Source organism: Scylla paramamosain, chromosome 7, assembly GCF_035594125.1.
Source record: "Scylla paramamosain isolate STU-SP2022 chromosome 7, ASM3559412v1, whole genome shotgun sequence".
Classification (NCBI taxonomy): Eukaryota; Metazoa; Arthropoda; class Malacostraca; order Decapoda; family Portunidae; genus Scylla; species Scylla paramamosain.
The window spans coordinates 19031727-19047430 of NC_087157.1; the positions used below are offsets into that span (position 1 = coordinate 19031727).

Sequence of the window (15704 nt, forward strand, 5' to 3'; positions counted from 1 at the left end):
TGTGTCGAGTTGATAGATGGAGGAATTGAGTTTTTGAGGCACTGAATAATACCAAATTTGCTCTGCTCAATCAGAAATTTTAGAAAGATCAGAAGTAAGGCATTCTGTGGTTTCCCTGCATGAAATGTTTACTTTCTGAAGGGTTGGATGTCTATGAAAAGACGTGGAAAAGTACAGGGTGGTATCATCAGTGCAGGAGTGGATAGGACAAGAAGTTTGGTTTAGAAGGTCATTGATGAATAATAAGAGGAGAGTGGGTGATAGGACAGAGCCCTGAGGAACACCACTGTTAATAGATTTTAGGAGAAGAACAGTGACCATCTACCACAGCAGCAATAAAACAGTCAGAAAAGAAACTTGAGATGAAGTTATAGAGAGAATGATAGAAGCCATAAGAGGGTAGTTTGGAAATCAAAGCTTTGTGCCAGACTCTATCAAAAGCTTTAGATACATCCAAGGCAACAGCAAAAGTTTCACCAAAATCCCTAAAACCAAGACTCAGTAAGGAAAGCCAGATCATCAGTAGAGCGGCCTTGACAGAACCCATACTGGCAATCAGATAGAAGGTTGTGAAGTGATAGATGTTTAAGAATCTTCCTGATGAGGATAGATTCAAAAACTTTAGAGAAATAAATCAATAGGACGGTAGTTTGTGGGACTAGAATGGTCACCCTTCTTAGGAACAGGCTGAATGTAGGCAAACTTCCAGCAAGAAAGAAAGGTAGATGTTGATAGACAGAGCTGAAAGAATTTGGCTTGACAAGGTGCAAGCATGGAGGCACAGTTTCGGAGAACAACAGGAGGGACCTCATCAGGTCCATAAGCCTTCTGAGGGTTCAGGCCAACAAGGGCATGGACAACATCATTGCAAAGAATTTTAATAAGTAGCATGAAGTAGCTAGAGGATGGAGGAGAGGGGGGAACAAGCCCTGAATCATCTAAGGTAGAGTTTTTAGCAAAGGTTTGAGTGAGGAGTTCAGCTGTAGAGGTAGATGTGATAGCAGTGGTGCCATTTGGTTGAAATAAAGGAGGGAAAGAAGAAGAAGCAAAGTTATTGGAGATATTTTTGGCTAGATGCCAGAAGTCACAAGGGGAGTTGGATCTTGAAAGATTTTGACACTTTCTGTTAATGTAGGAGTTTTTGGCTAGTTGGAGAACAAACTTGGCATGGTTCCAGGCAGAAACATAAAGTGCACAAGATTCTAGTGATGGAAGGCTTAAGTACCTTTTGTGGGCCACCTCTCTATCATGTATAGCATGAGAACAGGCTGTGTTAAACCAAGGTTTGGAAGGTTTGGGTCAAGAAAAAGAGTGAGGAATGTACGCCTCCATGCCAGACACTATTACCACTGTTATGTACAGCAGAGGCAAAACACCAGAGGCACCTTTGCTTATGGGTATCCTGAGGAGGGATTGGAGCGATAGGACTAGATACAGATATGAGTTTGTGATTGGAGGAGCCCAACGGAGAAGAGAGGGTGACAGCATAAGCAGAAATATTAGAAGTCAGGAAAAGGTCAAGAATGTTGGGCGTATCTCCAAGACGGTTAGGAATTCAAGTAGGGTGTTGCACCAATTGCTCTAGATCGTGAAGGATAGCAAAGTAAAAAGCTAGTTCACCAGGATGGTCAGTGAAGGGAGAGGAAAGCCAAAGCTGGTGGTGAACATTGAAGTCTCCAAGAATGGAGATTTCTGCAAAAGGGAAAAAAGTCAAAATGTGTTCCACTTTGGAAGTTAAGTAGTCAGAGAATTTCTTATAGTCAGAGGAGTTAGGTGAGAGGTATACAGCACAGATAAATTTAGTTTTAGAGTGACTCTGTAGTTGTAGCCAGATGGTGGAAAACTCAGAAGATTTAAGAGCATGGGCACAAGAGCAGGTTAAGTCATGCACATAAATGCAACATCCAGCTTTGGATTGAAAATGAGGATAGAGAAAGTAGGAGGGAACAGAAAACGGGCTACTGTAAGGGCAGGCTCAATAATATTGCTGACCACAATTTGTGGTTATGCCATAAGTGGCAACTACAAAAACAAAGTTGATAACAATGCCCAGGTAGAAATAATTTCATTGCTTAGAATAGCAGTCAGTCCAATGGGAGCAAAAATCAATAACCCAGATAACCAACTCATTCCCAATATAAAGGTAAACAATGCGACAACTAGGATAATCCAGTGGATCTCATAATAAGGGGAATAAGTACAGATGAGGTGATTAATTCCTCTATGTGGTGGCAAGGACCCTCATGGATCTAAAGTGCATATTGACATGGCTTAACCACCTGAAAGTGAAATAATTGTAAAATTCAGCCACAACACCTAAATCAATGGAATGGGTGAGATAAAGTAAGTATGACAAATGTTTAAGGATATTAGCGTGGGTACTTTGCTATAAAACTAACTTGAAGGCTAAAACAAAGGGTCTAACCATCAATATCGACCAGAACATAAGAGTAGGGGAAATGAAGGCAGCAGAACAGGAAATAATTAAACTAGTGCAAAGGTAAGAATTTACTGATCACACCTTGCTCATAAAGATACCTGATAAATTGTCATCTACAAACATAATGCTCTAGCTAGGATTATACCTAAAAAATGACATCATAAAATGTGGTGGTAGAATACAACTGGCTAACATACCTGAGTCAACCAGACATCCAACCCTACTATCTGGCCACCACCACATAACTAGACTACTAATACAAAAATGTCACAAATTGAACCATCATTACACCATTAACTTCACTGTGAGCTATATGAGGCAAAAGGGGTTGATCCCTAAAAAGAGGTAGACTGTAAAGGGAGTAAAACATGCTAGAAATATCAAGGCAAGCCATATTCTCCTGTAGATGCACCACCACTCCTGCAATTTAGAATTACATCAGTGAACCCTTCACTATAACAGGAATGAACTTTACTGGTTCCCTTAAAGTCAAGGGAGAAGCTAGTGAGGTTGCCAGTACATACAATGTGCTGTTCACCTGCACATTGTATGTTGTAGGAGGAGGCAGTAGACACCTACAGAAATGATAATTACTTCCAGTGAGGTCTAAAGCACTGTTCAGGGGGTGCTGTGAACTTATCATTAAACCCAGCTGTGACCTCACTGAACGTTTCCCTTTGTGTTTCACAACACAAGGGGGCAGTCACAGCCTGCCCTCTAAAGACAACTCTCTTCCTCCACACAAAACTACAAGCACATAATAACACACACACCCTTCACTCAAAAATTTTAAAATCATCATGGCGACTCCTACACCAGCCTCAGAGTCCCCATCTGGGGAGGGGACCATAAATGTCCCCAGGTCAGACTGCCTGTCTGTTGATGACCCTAAGTGTCTTCACACCCCCCTCAACTTTTTCTTCATTAACTTCTGTAACATTTGCAGTCTAAGATCTAATTTTCAATCTGTAGAACACCACCCCTCCTCTTCTAAACCTCATCTTCTTTTCCTCACTGGAACTCAGGTGTCTGAGGCAACTGACAGTAGCCCCTTTTCTGTTCCCTCCTACTTTCTCTATCCTCATTTTCAATCCAAAGCTGGATGCTGCGTTTATGTGTGCAATGACTTAACCTGCTCTCTTGCTCACACTCTTGAATCTTCTGAGATTTCCACCATCTGGCTACTACTATAGAGTCACTCTCATACTAAATTTATCTGTGCTGTATACCTCTCACCTAACTCCTCTGACAATAAGAAATTCTTTGACTACTTAACTTCCAAAGTGGAGCACATTCTGACCCTCTTCCTTTTTGCAGAGATCTCCATTCTTGGAGATTTCAATGTTCACCACCAGCTTTGGCTTCCCTCTCCCTTCACTGACCATCCTGGTGAACTAGCCTACAACTTTGCTATCCTCCATGACCTAGAGCAATTGGTGCAACACCCTACTCGTATTCCTGACCGTCTTGAAGATACGCCCAACATTCTCGACCTTTTCCTGACCTCTAATCCTGCTTATGCTGTCACCCTTTCTCCTTTGTTGGGCTCCTCCGATCACAATCTCATATCTTTATCTTTTCCTATTGCTCCAATCATATCGCAATAGGGGGATCCTCAGGATCCCCCTAAGCGAAGGTGCCTCTGTCGTTTTGCCTCTGCTAGTTGGGGGGACCTGAGGAGGTATTTTGCTGATTTTCCTTGGAATGACTACTGCTTCCGTGTCAGAGACCCGTCTTTGTGTGCTGAGCGCATAACAGAGGTGATAGTGTCTGGCATGGAGGCATACACTCCTCACCCTTTTTCTCGTCCTAAACCTTCTAAACCTTGGATTAACTCAGCTTGTTCTCATGCTATACATGATAGAGAGGTGGCCCACAAAAGGTACTTAAGCCTTCCATCACTAGAATCTCATGCACTTTATATTTCTGCCCAGAACTATGCCAAGCCTGTTCTCCAACTAGCCAAAAACTCCTTCATTAACAAAAAGTGTCAAAACCTTTCAAGATCTAACTCCCCTCGTGACTTCTGGCATCTAGCCAAAAATATCTCCAATAACTTTGCTTCTTCTTTCCCTCCTCGTATTTCAACCAGATGGCACCACTGCTATCACATCTATTTCTAAAACTGAACTCTTCGCTCAAACCTTTGCTGAAAACGCTACCTTGGACAATTCTGGGCTTGTTCCTCCCTCTCCTTCACCCTCTGACTACTTCATGCCACCTGTTAAAATTCTTTGCAATGATGTTTTCCATGCCCTTGCTGTCCTAAACCCTCAGAAGGCTTATGGACCTGATGGGGTCCCTCCTATTGTTCTCTGAAACTGTGCCTCCATGCTTGCACCTTGCCTAGTCAAACCCTTTCAGCTCTGTCTGTCAACATCTACCTTTCCTTCTTGCTGGAAGTTTGCTTACATTCAACCTGTTCCTAAAAAGGGTGACTGTTCTAATCCCTCAAACTACCATCCTATTGCTTTAATTTCCTGCCTATCTAAAGTTTTTTAATCTATCCTCAACAGGAAGATTCTTAAACATCTATCACTTCACAACCTTCTATCTGATCGCCAGTATGGTGATCTTCTGGCTTTCCTTACTGAGTCTTGGTCATCCTCTTTTAGAGATTTTGGTGAAACTTTTGCTGTTGCCTTGGACATATCAAAAGCTTTTGATAGAGTCTGGCACAAAGCTTTGATTTCCAAACCACCCTCCTACGGTTTCTATCCTTCCCTCTGTAACTTCATCTCAAGTTTCCTTTCTGACCATTCTATTGCTGCTGTGGTAGACAGTCACTGTTCTTCTCCTAATTCTCCTATTAACAGTGGTGTTCCTCAGGGTTCTGTCCTGTCACTCACTCTCTTCTTATTATTCATTAATGATCTTCTAAACCAAACTTCTTGTCCTATCCACTCCTATAATGATGATACCACCCTGCACTTTGCCACGTCTTTTAATAGACGTCCAACCCTTCAGGAGGTGAACATTTTATGCAGGGAAGCCACAGAACGCTTGACTTCTGATCTTTCTAAAATTTCTGATTGGGGCAGAGCAAACTTGGTATTGTTCAATGCCTCAAAAACTCAATTCCTCCATCTATCAACTCGACACAACCTTCCAGACAACTATCCCCTCTTCTTCAATGACACCCAACTGTTCCCCTCTTCTACACTGAACATCCTCAGTCTGTCCTTTACTTATAATCTGAACTGGAAACCTCATATCTCATCTCTAGCTAAAACAGGTTCTATGAAGTTAGGCATTCTGAGACGTCTCCGCCAGTTTTTCTCATTCCCCAGCTGCTAACTCTGTACAAGGGCCTTATCCGTTCATGTATGGAGTATGCTTCACATGTCTAGGGGGGTTCCACTCATACTGCTCTTCTAGACAGGGTGGAATCAAAAGCTTTTCGTCTCATCAACTCCTCGCCTCTAACTGACTGTCTTCAGCCTCTCTCTTATCACCGCAATGTTGCATATCTAGCTGTCTTCTACCGCTATTTTCATGCTAACTGCTCTTCTGATCTTGTTAACTCCATGCCTCCCCTCCTCCTGCGGCCTCGCTGCACAAGACTTTCTTTTTTCTCTCACCCCTATTCTGTCCACCTCTCTAACGCAAGAGTTAACCAGTATTCTCAATCATTCATCCCTTTCTCTGGTAAACTCTGGAACTCCCTGCCTGCTTCTGTATTTCCACCTTCCTATGACAAATTCCTTCAAGAGGGAGGTTTCAAGACACTTATTTATCAATTTTTGACCACTGCTTTGACCCTTTTAAGGGACTGGCATTTCAGTGGGCATATTTTTTATTGGATTTTTGTTGCCCTTGGCCAGTGTCCTTCCTACATAAAAAAAAAAAAAACTACCACTACACCCATATATTTAGAACTGGTATTGTATTTAAAAAGTCAAAACTTCCTCAGTGCCTTTAGATGGTTCACAAGCAGACAGGGTCAACCACAACTTATATTAAGTGACAATGTAACAACCTTCATCACTCATCACTGCTGCCAATTACATCAAGAAAATTATGCTAGACCCTCAGATAAACAATTATTTGACCTCAGTTAATTGTGAATGGAAATTCATCCTAGCTTGAACCCCTGGTTTGGTGCCATACGGGAAAGGTTAATAGGAACAGTAAAAAATGGATTAAGAAAGGTCCTTGACAAGGCTTTTGTCACATTTGATGAACTATACACTATTATATTACAGTTAGAATCCACTATAAATGATAGGCCCTTAACTTATGTAAATAGTGACATCAAATCAATACCATAACTCCTTAATTATTAAAAGACAGATGATTTAAATTTTTTCCTAATCAATTCACATTAGAGGAAATATCCAATCCATCCTATGGTTCCACACATAGTTTAAAAGAAAGGATCAGTTATATGAACAAGTTACTAAATGATTTGTAGAAAAGGTGGGTTTCAAAATAGCTTTTATCACTGAGGGAGTCCCATAGGTGTATAATAGCCAATGAAGGTATAACATAGTCACAAGCCAGGGAAATTGTCCTCATTCATGATGATGCACTATGGTCCAGATGGAAATTTGGTAAAATCACTGGCATTAAAATCAACTTAAAGTTAAAACAACTTAAAAGGACAGATCATCAATTATTATATAGATAAATAAATAAATATGTTGATTAACTTTATTTTAATGTTATCATTATTATTTTTAATGTTATTTTAATGTTATGTTACCTAGGTTGTGCCCTGCCTGGGCTACCCACTTGCACAGTGGAAAAAAGCATTAAATAAGTTAAATTATTAATTCAGGACACTCACTGAGTCACAGTAATATTTAAATTGATAATATAAATGCAAAAAATTTAACTTACTTAAGGCACCAAAAATGTTCACTATAACAATAGAGTTGACACAGCAGACTGGCTGGAAGTGTGGAGAAGGATTGAAGGAGGCGTGTGCAGGGCAGCAGCAACAATGCAGAGTTGCCAACAAAAAATTTTGCAAGGCACCAGCATAAGAAAAAAAAGGCGCTAAATTGCAGGTGAATATTTTGAAGTATGGCGCTAAATAGAGCAAAAAAGGAGGCTAGTTATGGAATAAAAAACGTAAATCTTTGGCGTTAGATTATTATGAAAATTGCTATATTTAGCGTCAAAAGTGCTAAGTTGGCAACATTAGGCCTGATCTAGAAGCTTCTAGTTGCCAACTTGACAGTTCAGATATGGCAAGCTTTGGCAACCCAAAACAAGTTTCAGCTTGCATGTGGTTTGTGGGTATGTTTGTATTTGCAAAAGTAAATTTGTGGGGATTTTGCCACAAATGCAAATCCACAATCAAAAATGACCTGCAATTGCTGAAATGACCTGCTCTGGTATTTACCAGAGTGCCCAGCTCTGGTATTTACCTTGTTGTATTGTACAAGGTCTGAGCTAAAGCTCATTTGTCCTGTCTCCATATCTACAATTATCCAATTTCTCTTTAAATTTGCTCACACTGATAGCTGTAACCATTTCCTCACTTAATCTATTCCAAGGATCAGTGCTTCAACTCAGGAAACTGAAATATTTACTCTTAATCTTTTTTGTATGTCCTCTCGTACATCTTGTTCCCTCATTTACAAGCATCTCCAAAACTTGTCCATCTATATTTTCCATATGGTTTATTAATTTGTACATTGTTATCAAGTCTTCCCATTCTGCTTTCTCTTCCAATGTTGTTAATCTCATTTCTTGCAGTCTCTCTTCATAAGTCTTCTTTTCCAGTTCTGGGACCATTTTCATTGCTGTCCTCTATATTCTATCCAATTTCCTTCTATTTTTCCTCCTATGTGGAGACCATAAGAATGTAGCATGCTCCAACTTTGGGTGTATTGTCATGATAAATAGAAGGATTGGGTTTTGAGGCACTAAATACCATTAAATTTACTCAGCCAAAGTCAAGGTGTTCCGTGGCTTCCCTACATGAATTACCTAATTCCTGAAGGGTTGGATGTCTAAGAAAAAATGAGGAATAGTGTAGAGTAATATCATTAGCATAGGAGTGGATAGGACAACAGGTTTGGCTAAGATAATTGATTAGTAATAGAATAAGAGTGGGTGACAGAACAGAGCCTTGAAGAACACCACTATTAACACACTGAAGAACAATGACTGCAACAGTAGAATAGTCTGATAGGAAACTTGAGATGAAGGTACAGAGACAGATAGAAGGTGTATGGGGACAGTTTTGAAATTAAAACTTTAAGCTAGACTTTATCAAATGCTTTTGATATGTCTAAAGCAACAGTTTCACCAAAATTTCTAAAACAGGCTGAGTTAGAAAAACCAGAAGATCACTGGTAGAATGGAAACAATGGTTGTTTAAAAATCTTCCTGTTAAGCATAGATTAGAAAACTTTAGAAGAGCAGAGAATTAAAGTAATAAGATAATAGTTTGAATGGTTAGATCAGTGACCTGTTTTAGGAACAGGCTGAATGTTGGCAAATTTCCAGTAAAAAGAGAAAGGTAGATGGTGAGAGAGTTTGACCAGGCAAGGTGGAAACACAGAGGCACAGTTTTAGAGAACAATTGGAAATATGCCATCAGGTCCAAACACTTTCCATGGATTACAGCCAGCATGAATCTTGATAAGAGGTATGAAATAGTAGGATGGTGGAGGAAAGGGAGGAACAAATTCAGAATCATGAAGAGTACAGTTTTTAGCAAAAGGTTTGAACAGAGTTCAGTTTTAGAAATAGTAGATGAGATGGCAGTGGTGTCTTCAGATTGAAACAGAGGAGGGAAAAATGAAGAAGAGATTGATATAGATATATGGCTAGATGCCAGCAGTCACAAAGGGTGTTAATTGGTACTCATTTATATGAATGTAATATATACATGAAATATAAAGTTTAAATAACAGATTTCATCAAGGTTCAATAAACTCAATACTCATAAGTTATTTTGGCATCATCCTCTGGTCCTTTGGATACATTGTGTTGGGATGTTGATGGCTCTCGGAGCATAGGTGTGTTTGTCAGCTGGCTCTGCCAAGCAAGATAATGAAAGCCAGGATTACTAAAACTAAATATCCCATAATCAGGTTAATTTTAGCACAACAGTAACAATAACAATGCTTTTCCTTATCAGTGTATGTCTATATTAAGGTCTCAAGTTATGTCGGTTTCAGCTTATGTCATGTTCATAAATCAGTGCAACTGAAAATGGAGGGAAAAAAAAAAATCTCATGGATTTCTGGAAAGATTGCAATTTTTACAGTGGTATGAAAAAAAGAGGAAAGTCTTGGTCTAAAGTGACATGGTCAAACAGGAATGGTGCATGGAAAATGTGTGCCCTAATCTTAGAGATTTTGAAGGATTTGATTATGAAAGTGTACATGAGACTAAGTGTAGCTGTGTATACTTGGAAATAACTTAAATCTTGACATCAATTAAACTGACATAAATGAGCTTCTTGAATATGAAGATAAGGAATTGAGCAATGAAGATCTGATGGCAGTGGGGAAACAGGTGGAGGATGATAAAAAATGAGGCAGAACCACTGCAACAGTTCACACTAAAAGTGGCATATCCTTTAGAATCCCTGAAGAAAATAACAGATGAATCTGAAGAACAGGATCCCAACACTGAATGTTTTGCTAGCTTACAAAGGAATGGAATATGTGGTATCTAGTTGGTGGCAAATCTACAAGATGAAGCATTATGCTGCCAAGCAATCTTTAAATACAGCAACTATGCCTCAACCATATCCCAAATTCTATTCTCCATCTAAAGAATCATCCCCTTCCTGAGAATCATCTAAATTCTGAGATTCAACACAAGCTTGAAGTTTAGATTTAGACCCAGAATCTCTAGATGCAATTCTGACTCCAACTTCAACACAAAAGCAGGTATGTGCTACATCAATTCAACTTTTCCTTGATTAGTCAGAGATTCTACTAATTATTTTTATTTATGTTAAAGATAGGAATGCAACTGGTATTTTTTTCTTTAACATTTGTAAATGATTGATATAATCTAGCAGTAATAAAGTTTACTATAATTCAAATCTTATTGTAAGATTAATAAAAATGTGCATGAATGTTAATGTTAAGAGTTTTATTTATGTTGGCAGGATGAATGACTGAGGAGGTAGGTGAGCATGTGTGAGCAGCATCACAGCTGACTGGTTTTAAATATCCTGTGACCTGTAACAAAATTTTGAAGAATTAAATCTTATTATGAGATTAATGAAAATGCATGTGCATGGTAATATCAAGGAAGAAAATGTATGTTGGCAGGGTGAGTTAGAAAGCCTGCATGAGTAGTGTGGCAGATGACTGGCTGTGCCTTGTGACCCACCACAACAGTGGCGACATGCTATAGTGTGGTGGACAGCAGAACACAGAAGACAAAAGCATTTTATTCTGTCAATAAAACTAAATTGGAAGGCTTTTGTTATGGCTAGTTGTTGTTAATTATCATTATTATTGTATTAGATTTTCCTCCTCTCTGGCTGGAGGATGTAGAGAGGGATATATGAAAAGGAGATTGTACAAATTTTCTTCATTATCTATGTAGTATTACATCACTTTAACTGCAACTTTTCTTTTAAAGTAAAAAATATGTTATCTGATAATATGCCAACTTTTGCCATCTGTTGTGCTGGTGACAGTGGGTGCCATCACAGTGCTGTTGGTGGCACTTGGGTGTATGGGTTGTTCATTTGGTGGTCTTGCCACTGAACAGGGTCATGTGTAAATTGTGTAAATGCACATCCACTCTCTGTGACGAATCCTCCCACTGTCCAACGGCATGTTATGGCCTCAAGCCGAGTAGTGTCGTTTACTGCCCCCTGGATGCCAGGCCTTATCAGGACCTGAGGAGGGAGTAAAGTTCACTACATGGCTAATTACTCAAGTCCTCTGCAGCTGAATTGCATCAGGCAGCAGTAGCATTTAGAACATAACAGGGTCACTAACAAGGGATACAAGAAACTACTACAAAAGAGTGTCCACGAACACACAGGAGGGTCATTCACCGTTCACTGTGAGAGCTTGGCCTGCACACTCGTGCAGCCAAGGAGTCACTTCCCTGGGTATGGTGTGTATTATACACACACCATACCCAGAGTATAGGAGTCTCCAAAGTAGTCTCTGGTAGACTACTTTGGAGACTCCTATTCTATATAAATGGACCGGTAATGACTCATTTATCCCCTTAAAGGCAACTAAAACCAACTAACTGTTATCCCTTCCTAGTCTCTGTCAAATATTAGAACATGTCTCAGTATGTTTGTTCCATTCAAGTGCTGGGTAGTGACTGTGGAAAACGCACCTTTCCCTCTGCCACTAAGGGGAGGGGGTACAAGGAAGTGGGGGCAGTGTGACACACACACACACACACACACACACACACACACACACACACACACACACACACACACACACACACACACACACACACACACCCACACACTGTTCCCCATGCAGTCTTTAATTCTAAAAATTCTACTGATTAAATTAGAGAGACTAGATGAATACTGATTACTTCACTGTCAAGAGAAATTCTTCTAAATACTGAGTCTCAAATTCAATGGAAAAGGGAAGTAAGGAAATTTATAGTGTAAAATTAAGTAATTGCGCAGATAAATCTCTTAGGAGTTTCAGGCTGAATATGTACGTGACCAGGATGCATCTAAGTCTCTCTCTCTCTCTCTCTCTCTCTCTCTCTCTCTCTCTCTCTCTCTCTCTCTCTCTCTCTCTCTCTCTCTCTCTCTCTCTCTCTCTCTCTCTCTCATTATTCTTTTCTCATACATTCTTACTACTTCATTTTATATAATCTTATCTCACTGTACATTACAGTATATCATGAGATCATACTTATATAAATGAAAGACATATTAAATTGTTGAAAATACCACAATATATCTACTTTGATGACAAGAATGAAAAGTACATAAACTCAGGTGGTAGTCAAAACTGGCTTGTCATGTTCCAGGGATCTAACTTTGATATAAACTGGGACCTTATTGTACAATGATATTCATTCTGTAAAAAGTAATAATGCACGATTCTGTATGCTAACTTTGGGTAAAGATGTTGGCATCTCCAAGGATTTGGAGGTGGTGCATCCAGATACTGGAGTACCCACATGTAGCTAGCACCTACTCTTCCTGTGGTATGATCTCCTTATATGAGGTTACAGGATGCACTGCTTCTTTTCTCTGGACAGCTGCAATCAGAAGCAAATTAATGTAAAGGTAATGGTAGTTGCAAAAATACAAGTAATCTTAGGTAATAATAATACAAACTAATTCTGGATAACTAAATTCATACATATCAGCATTTGAATGTGTTGGCAGTATGAAGGAATACATATGTAAGATGACTGATAACATCGCAGAATGTCTCTTGGCTAAAGATGAAATCAGTAAAAAGATATTCAAACTGCATGTAACATGATCAGACAAATAAAAGTGAGCACTAAGCCCAACCTAGAATTTTTTATTGGTCCTAACTGCTACACCACAATAGCAGTCAATGATTGCATAATTGGTGGGAGCAGATATTCATAGTTAATATTCAATGTATTATAGAATTAACATGTGGGTGCAAATGAAAATGTAGAAATGAGTGTCTGTAACAATACAATTTGAATCTCCATGACAGATGTGGAGATCCATATGGAAACTCCAGTAACCAAGAAAACAGCAGACCAAACTTACAGTGCTGTTAATCCACTTAAATGCAGTTTTAATAATTCACTATAAACAATAATGCATCTCAAACTATCCAGTATAAGTCAAAAATTATTCAAATAAAGAAACAACTGTAAGCTTACATTTGACAGCATCACTGTCAAAATCACAGCCAAGGTCATCAGTTTATGTGCCTGGAATGGTGAGCACCTTATTGGCACTTGCTTCAGGGATGGGAGGAGGAGCTGCACCACTACCAGTTTTACATGATTTACATTTGACATTAGCATGTTTATGTTTAGCCCTGCATTAAAAAAAATAAATAAATAAGAAAAGGTATTTCATTGTTATGGGATTATTGTATTGTATTTTCTTTTCACTTCAACTTGCATCAAGTCAAAATAATATCTATTATTCATGATAAATATCAAAATCAGACATAGCTTTTAGCCTTATGATACACTAACTTAAATCTACAAAGCTCTGTCCTGAACAATATGGAGCACTGACTAGCCCTTTTCCTATATTCAATTAGGTCTATCGCATGCACATACTTACTTTCCTTTAATGCGCTCCCATACTTTTTGCAGCTGATATACTGTTCTCTTCTCACAATATCCAGCTGCATTAAAATGGAGGGCAACCCTCTCCCATGCTAATTTTTTCATGGCCATGACTTTACCATCTGTGCTCTCATTGGCTAAGATAATTTCATTCCGTACGAGCTTAGTGAGGTGCTCACGCTCTAGGGAATTTATAGGGCTGGCCCTTCGCCCCACCAGCACCAGGGTGTCATTGCTGGAGACAGCCTGCTGCGGTTGGGACTCCATCCTGCTTTCTTCATGGCTGAAACGAAAGTGGATGGTGGCAGGCTTCTTTAATGAAAAATTATCTCCATGGCTACCAACAGAAGCACTAGTATCATATTTTCTGGCATGAATAGTGTATGTCACTGTATCATGCACCAAATATATATAAACTGTATTTTCTTGAGTATAGATCAAGTTCTGTTGACCTAAACACTGGGATCAAAATTCTTAAATAAAAAAAATTCAGATATACAAACGTGATAGAAAAGGCCAGTAGTAACTCATGGATTCAAAAGTGAAATTTATTTAATATGATCAGTAAACAAAACAAATCTTTACCAGCTATATAGTAGTGAAGAGATGTGTTGTGCCTAGCAGATGCAGCCTAGCAGATGAAGCTCATAAATTCATAATAGATTACTTGACTTACTTTGTATGTGGTTTCAACTGTCTTTGTTGAAATGTTGAGCACAGGATTGGCTACCATATATGTACATATATACAGCAGCAAGAATCCTTTAATACAGAAGTATACACCAAACTTACTAATCCCAGACACTGTCTTAATGGAAAGCACAAATGTCCTGACAGATACAAGGGCTCTACCATTGATGCCTACATCCTCAGGGCATTCACACACTGCAATATTTGGCAGCAAGTACATAAAGAAATAGAAAAGGTATTGCAAGTATTGATTAACAATGGCTTCAGTGAAAAGAATATCATCTGCCTCACTAAAAAGATCACTGATAAGTAGCATAGCTCCTGCTCCTCTGAAGATGCAAGAAAACCCAACATCAACATATTTTACTGTGCCTTCTCTACTGCATACAAAGAAGAGAGGATTATCATACAAATAGCAAGAAGAAACATGAAGCCCACTGACCTGGAAAGAAAAATTAACCTCCAAATATACTATAAGAATAAGAATACCAGCCACCTCCTGCTCAGAAACAATCCCCTCATGAAAACAGAGACAACCCAAAAGTCCCATTTTATATGTAGGTTCACTTGCAATTGAGGAAACAGTGAAGCCCTCCCTTCATCCTACATTGGCATGATGACAATGAAGCTGTCTTGATGCCTCACCTGCCACCTATCATCCGGCCCCTAAGAAACACTTACAGCAGCAACGCATCATCAAGATCACAAGACGATGTCTAGAAGAGAATACCAAAATTGTGGACGTGTACTGATGCAAAGTGCCTTGCAATACTAGAAGCCTTGTACATCAGAGAATCCAGCCCTGAATTCAATGTACAAGCTGACATCCTTCAAGCCCTGCCAAGCATGAAAAGAAACAGCCAATCACAGCCACTGTATAATGAGTCCAGCAGCAGTGAGCAGTCAGCCAATCAGTGATGCTTGTGAGCCAGGGTAAACCCATGAGCCACTGAATAAATATTTGGCCATGCAGTGGCTACAACCATACCCACCTTGGCTACAACACACTACTACTGAAGAAGGATTAAGAAACCTGAAATTGTGATCTAGTGAAAAATGACCAGCTTCAGTGAAGTCATAAACCAAATTACAAAAGAGAAAAGGAAAATCATAAGATATAAAGAAAATATCTTAAAGAAGTTAATAAATGCTGAAATAGCCATCTCATTTAATGAAACCTGTATGTTAGAAAATCTCCTGCCCATGTATATATACAGTAGAAGTCCTGGGGCACCTGATGCTGGCCCATAGGGCATTATACAGCACTGTGGTGGAAGCCCTGCATCACCACTTTGGCCACCTCTAGCAGGCTGAGGTGTTGAGACCTCTCTCTTAAAGGAATTCAAGTCATAAGAAGGTGGAA

The 15704-nt window shown here is 39.3% G+C and overlaps 1 protein-coding gene across 2 annotated transcripts in view; it reads right to left on the minus strand.

Moving 5' to 3' along the window:
* Positions 1-3782: 3782 nt before the first annotated feature.
* LOC135102181 (uncharacterized) overlaps positions 3783-15704 on the minus strand; it is a 29221-nt gene continuing 17299 nt past the window's right edge. Inside the window, exons 3-6 of one of the 2 annotated variants that reach the window (XM_064006987.1) lie at positions 13647-13934; positions 13232-13392; positions 12476-12622; positions 3783-9436 (exon numbers count right to left, since the gene is read on the minus strand). In XM_064006987.1, the coding sequence (XP_063863057.1) occupies positions 13275-13392; positions 13647-13934 (406 nt within the window). In that variant the 3' untranslated portion in view covers positions 3783-9436; positions 12476-12622; positions 13232-13274. Of the gene's footprint in view, positions 9437-10486; positions 11268-12475; positions 12623-13231; positions 13393-13646; positions 13935-15704 lie in introns of those variants that run through there. The other variant, XM_064006986.1, reaches the window with a different exon arrangement.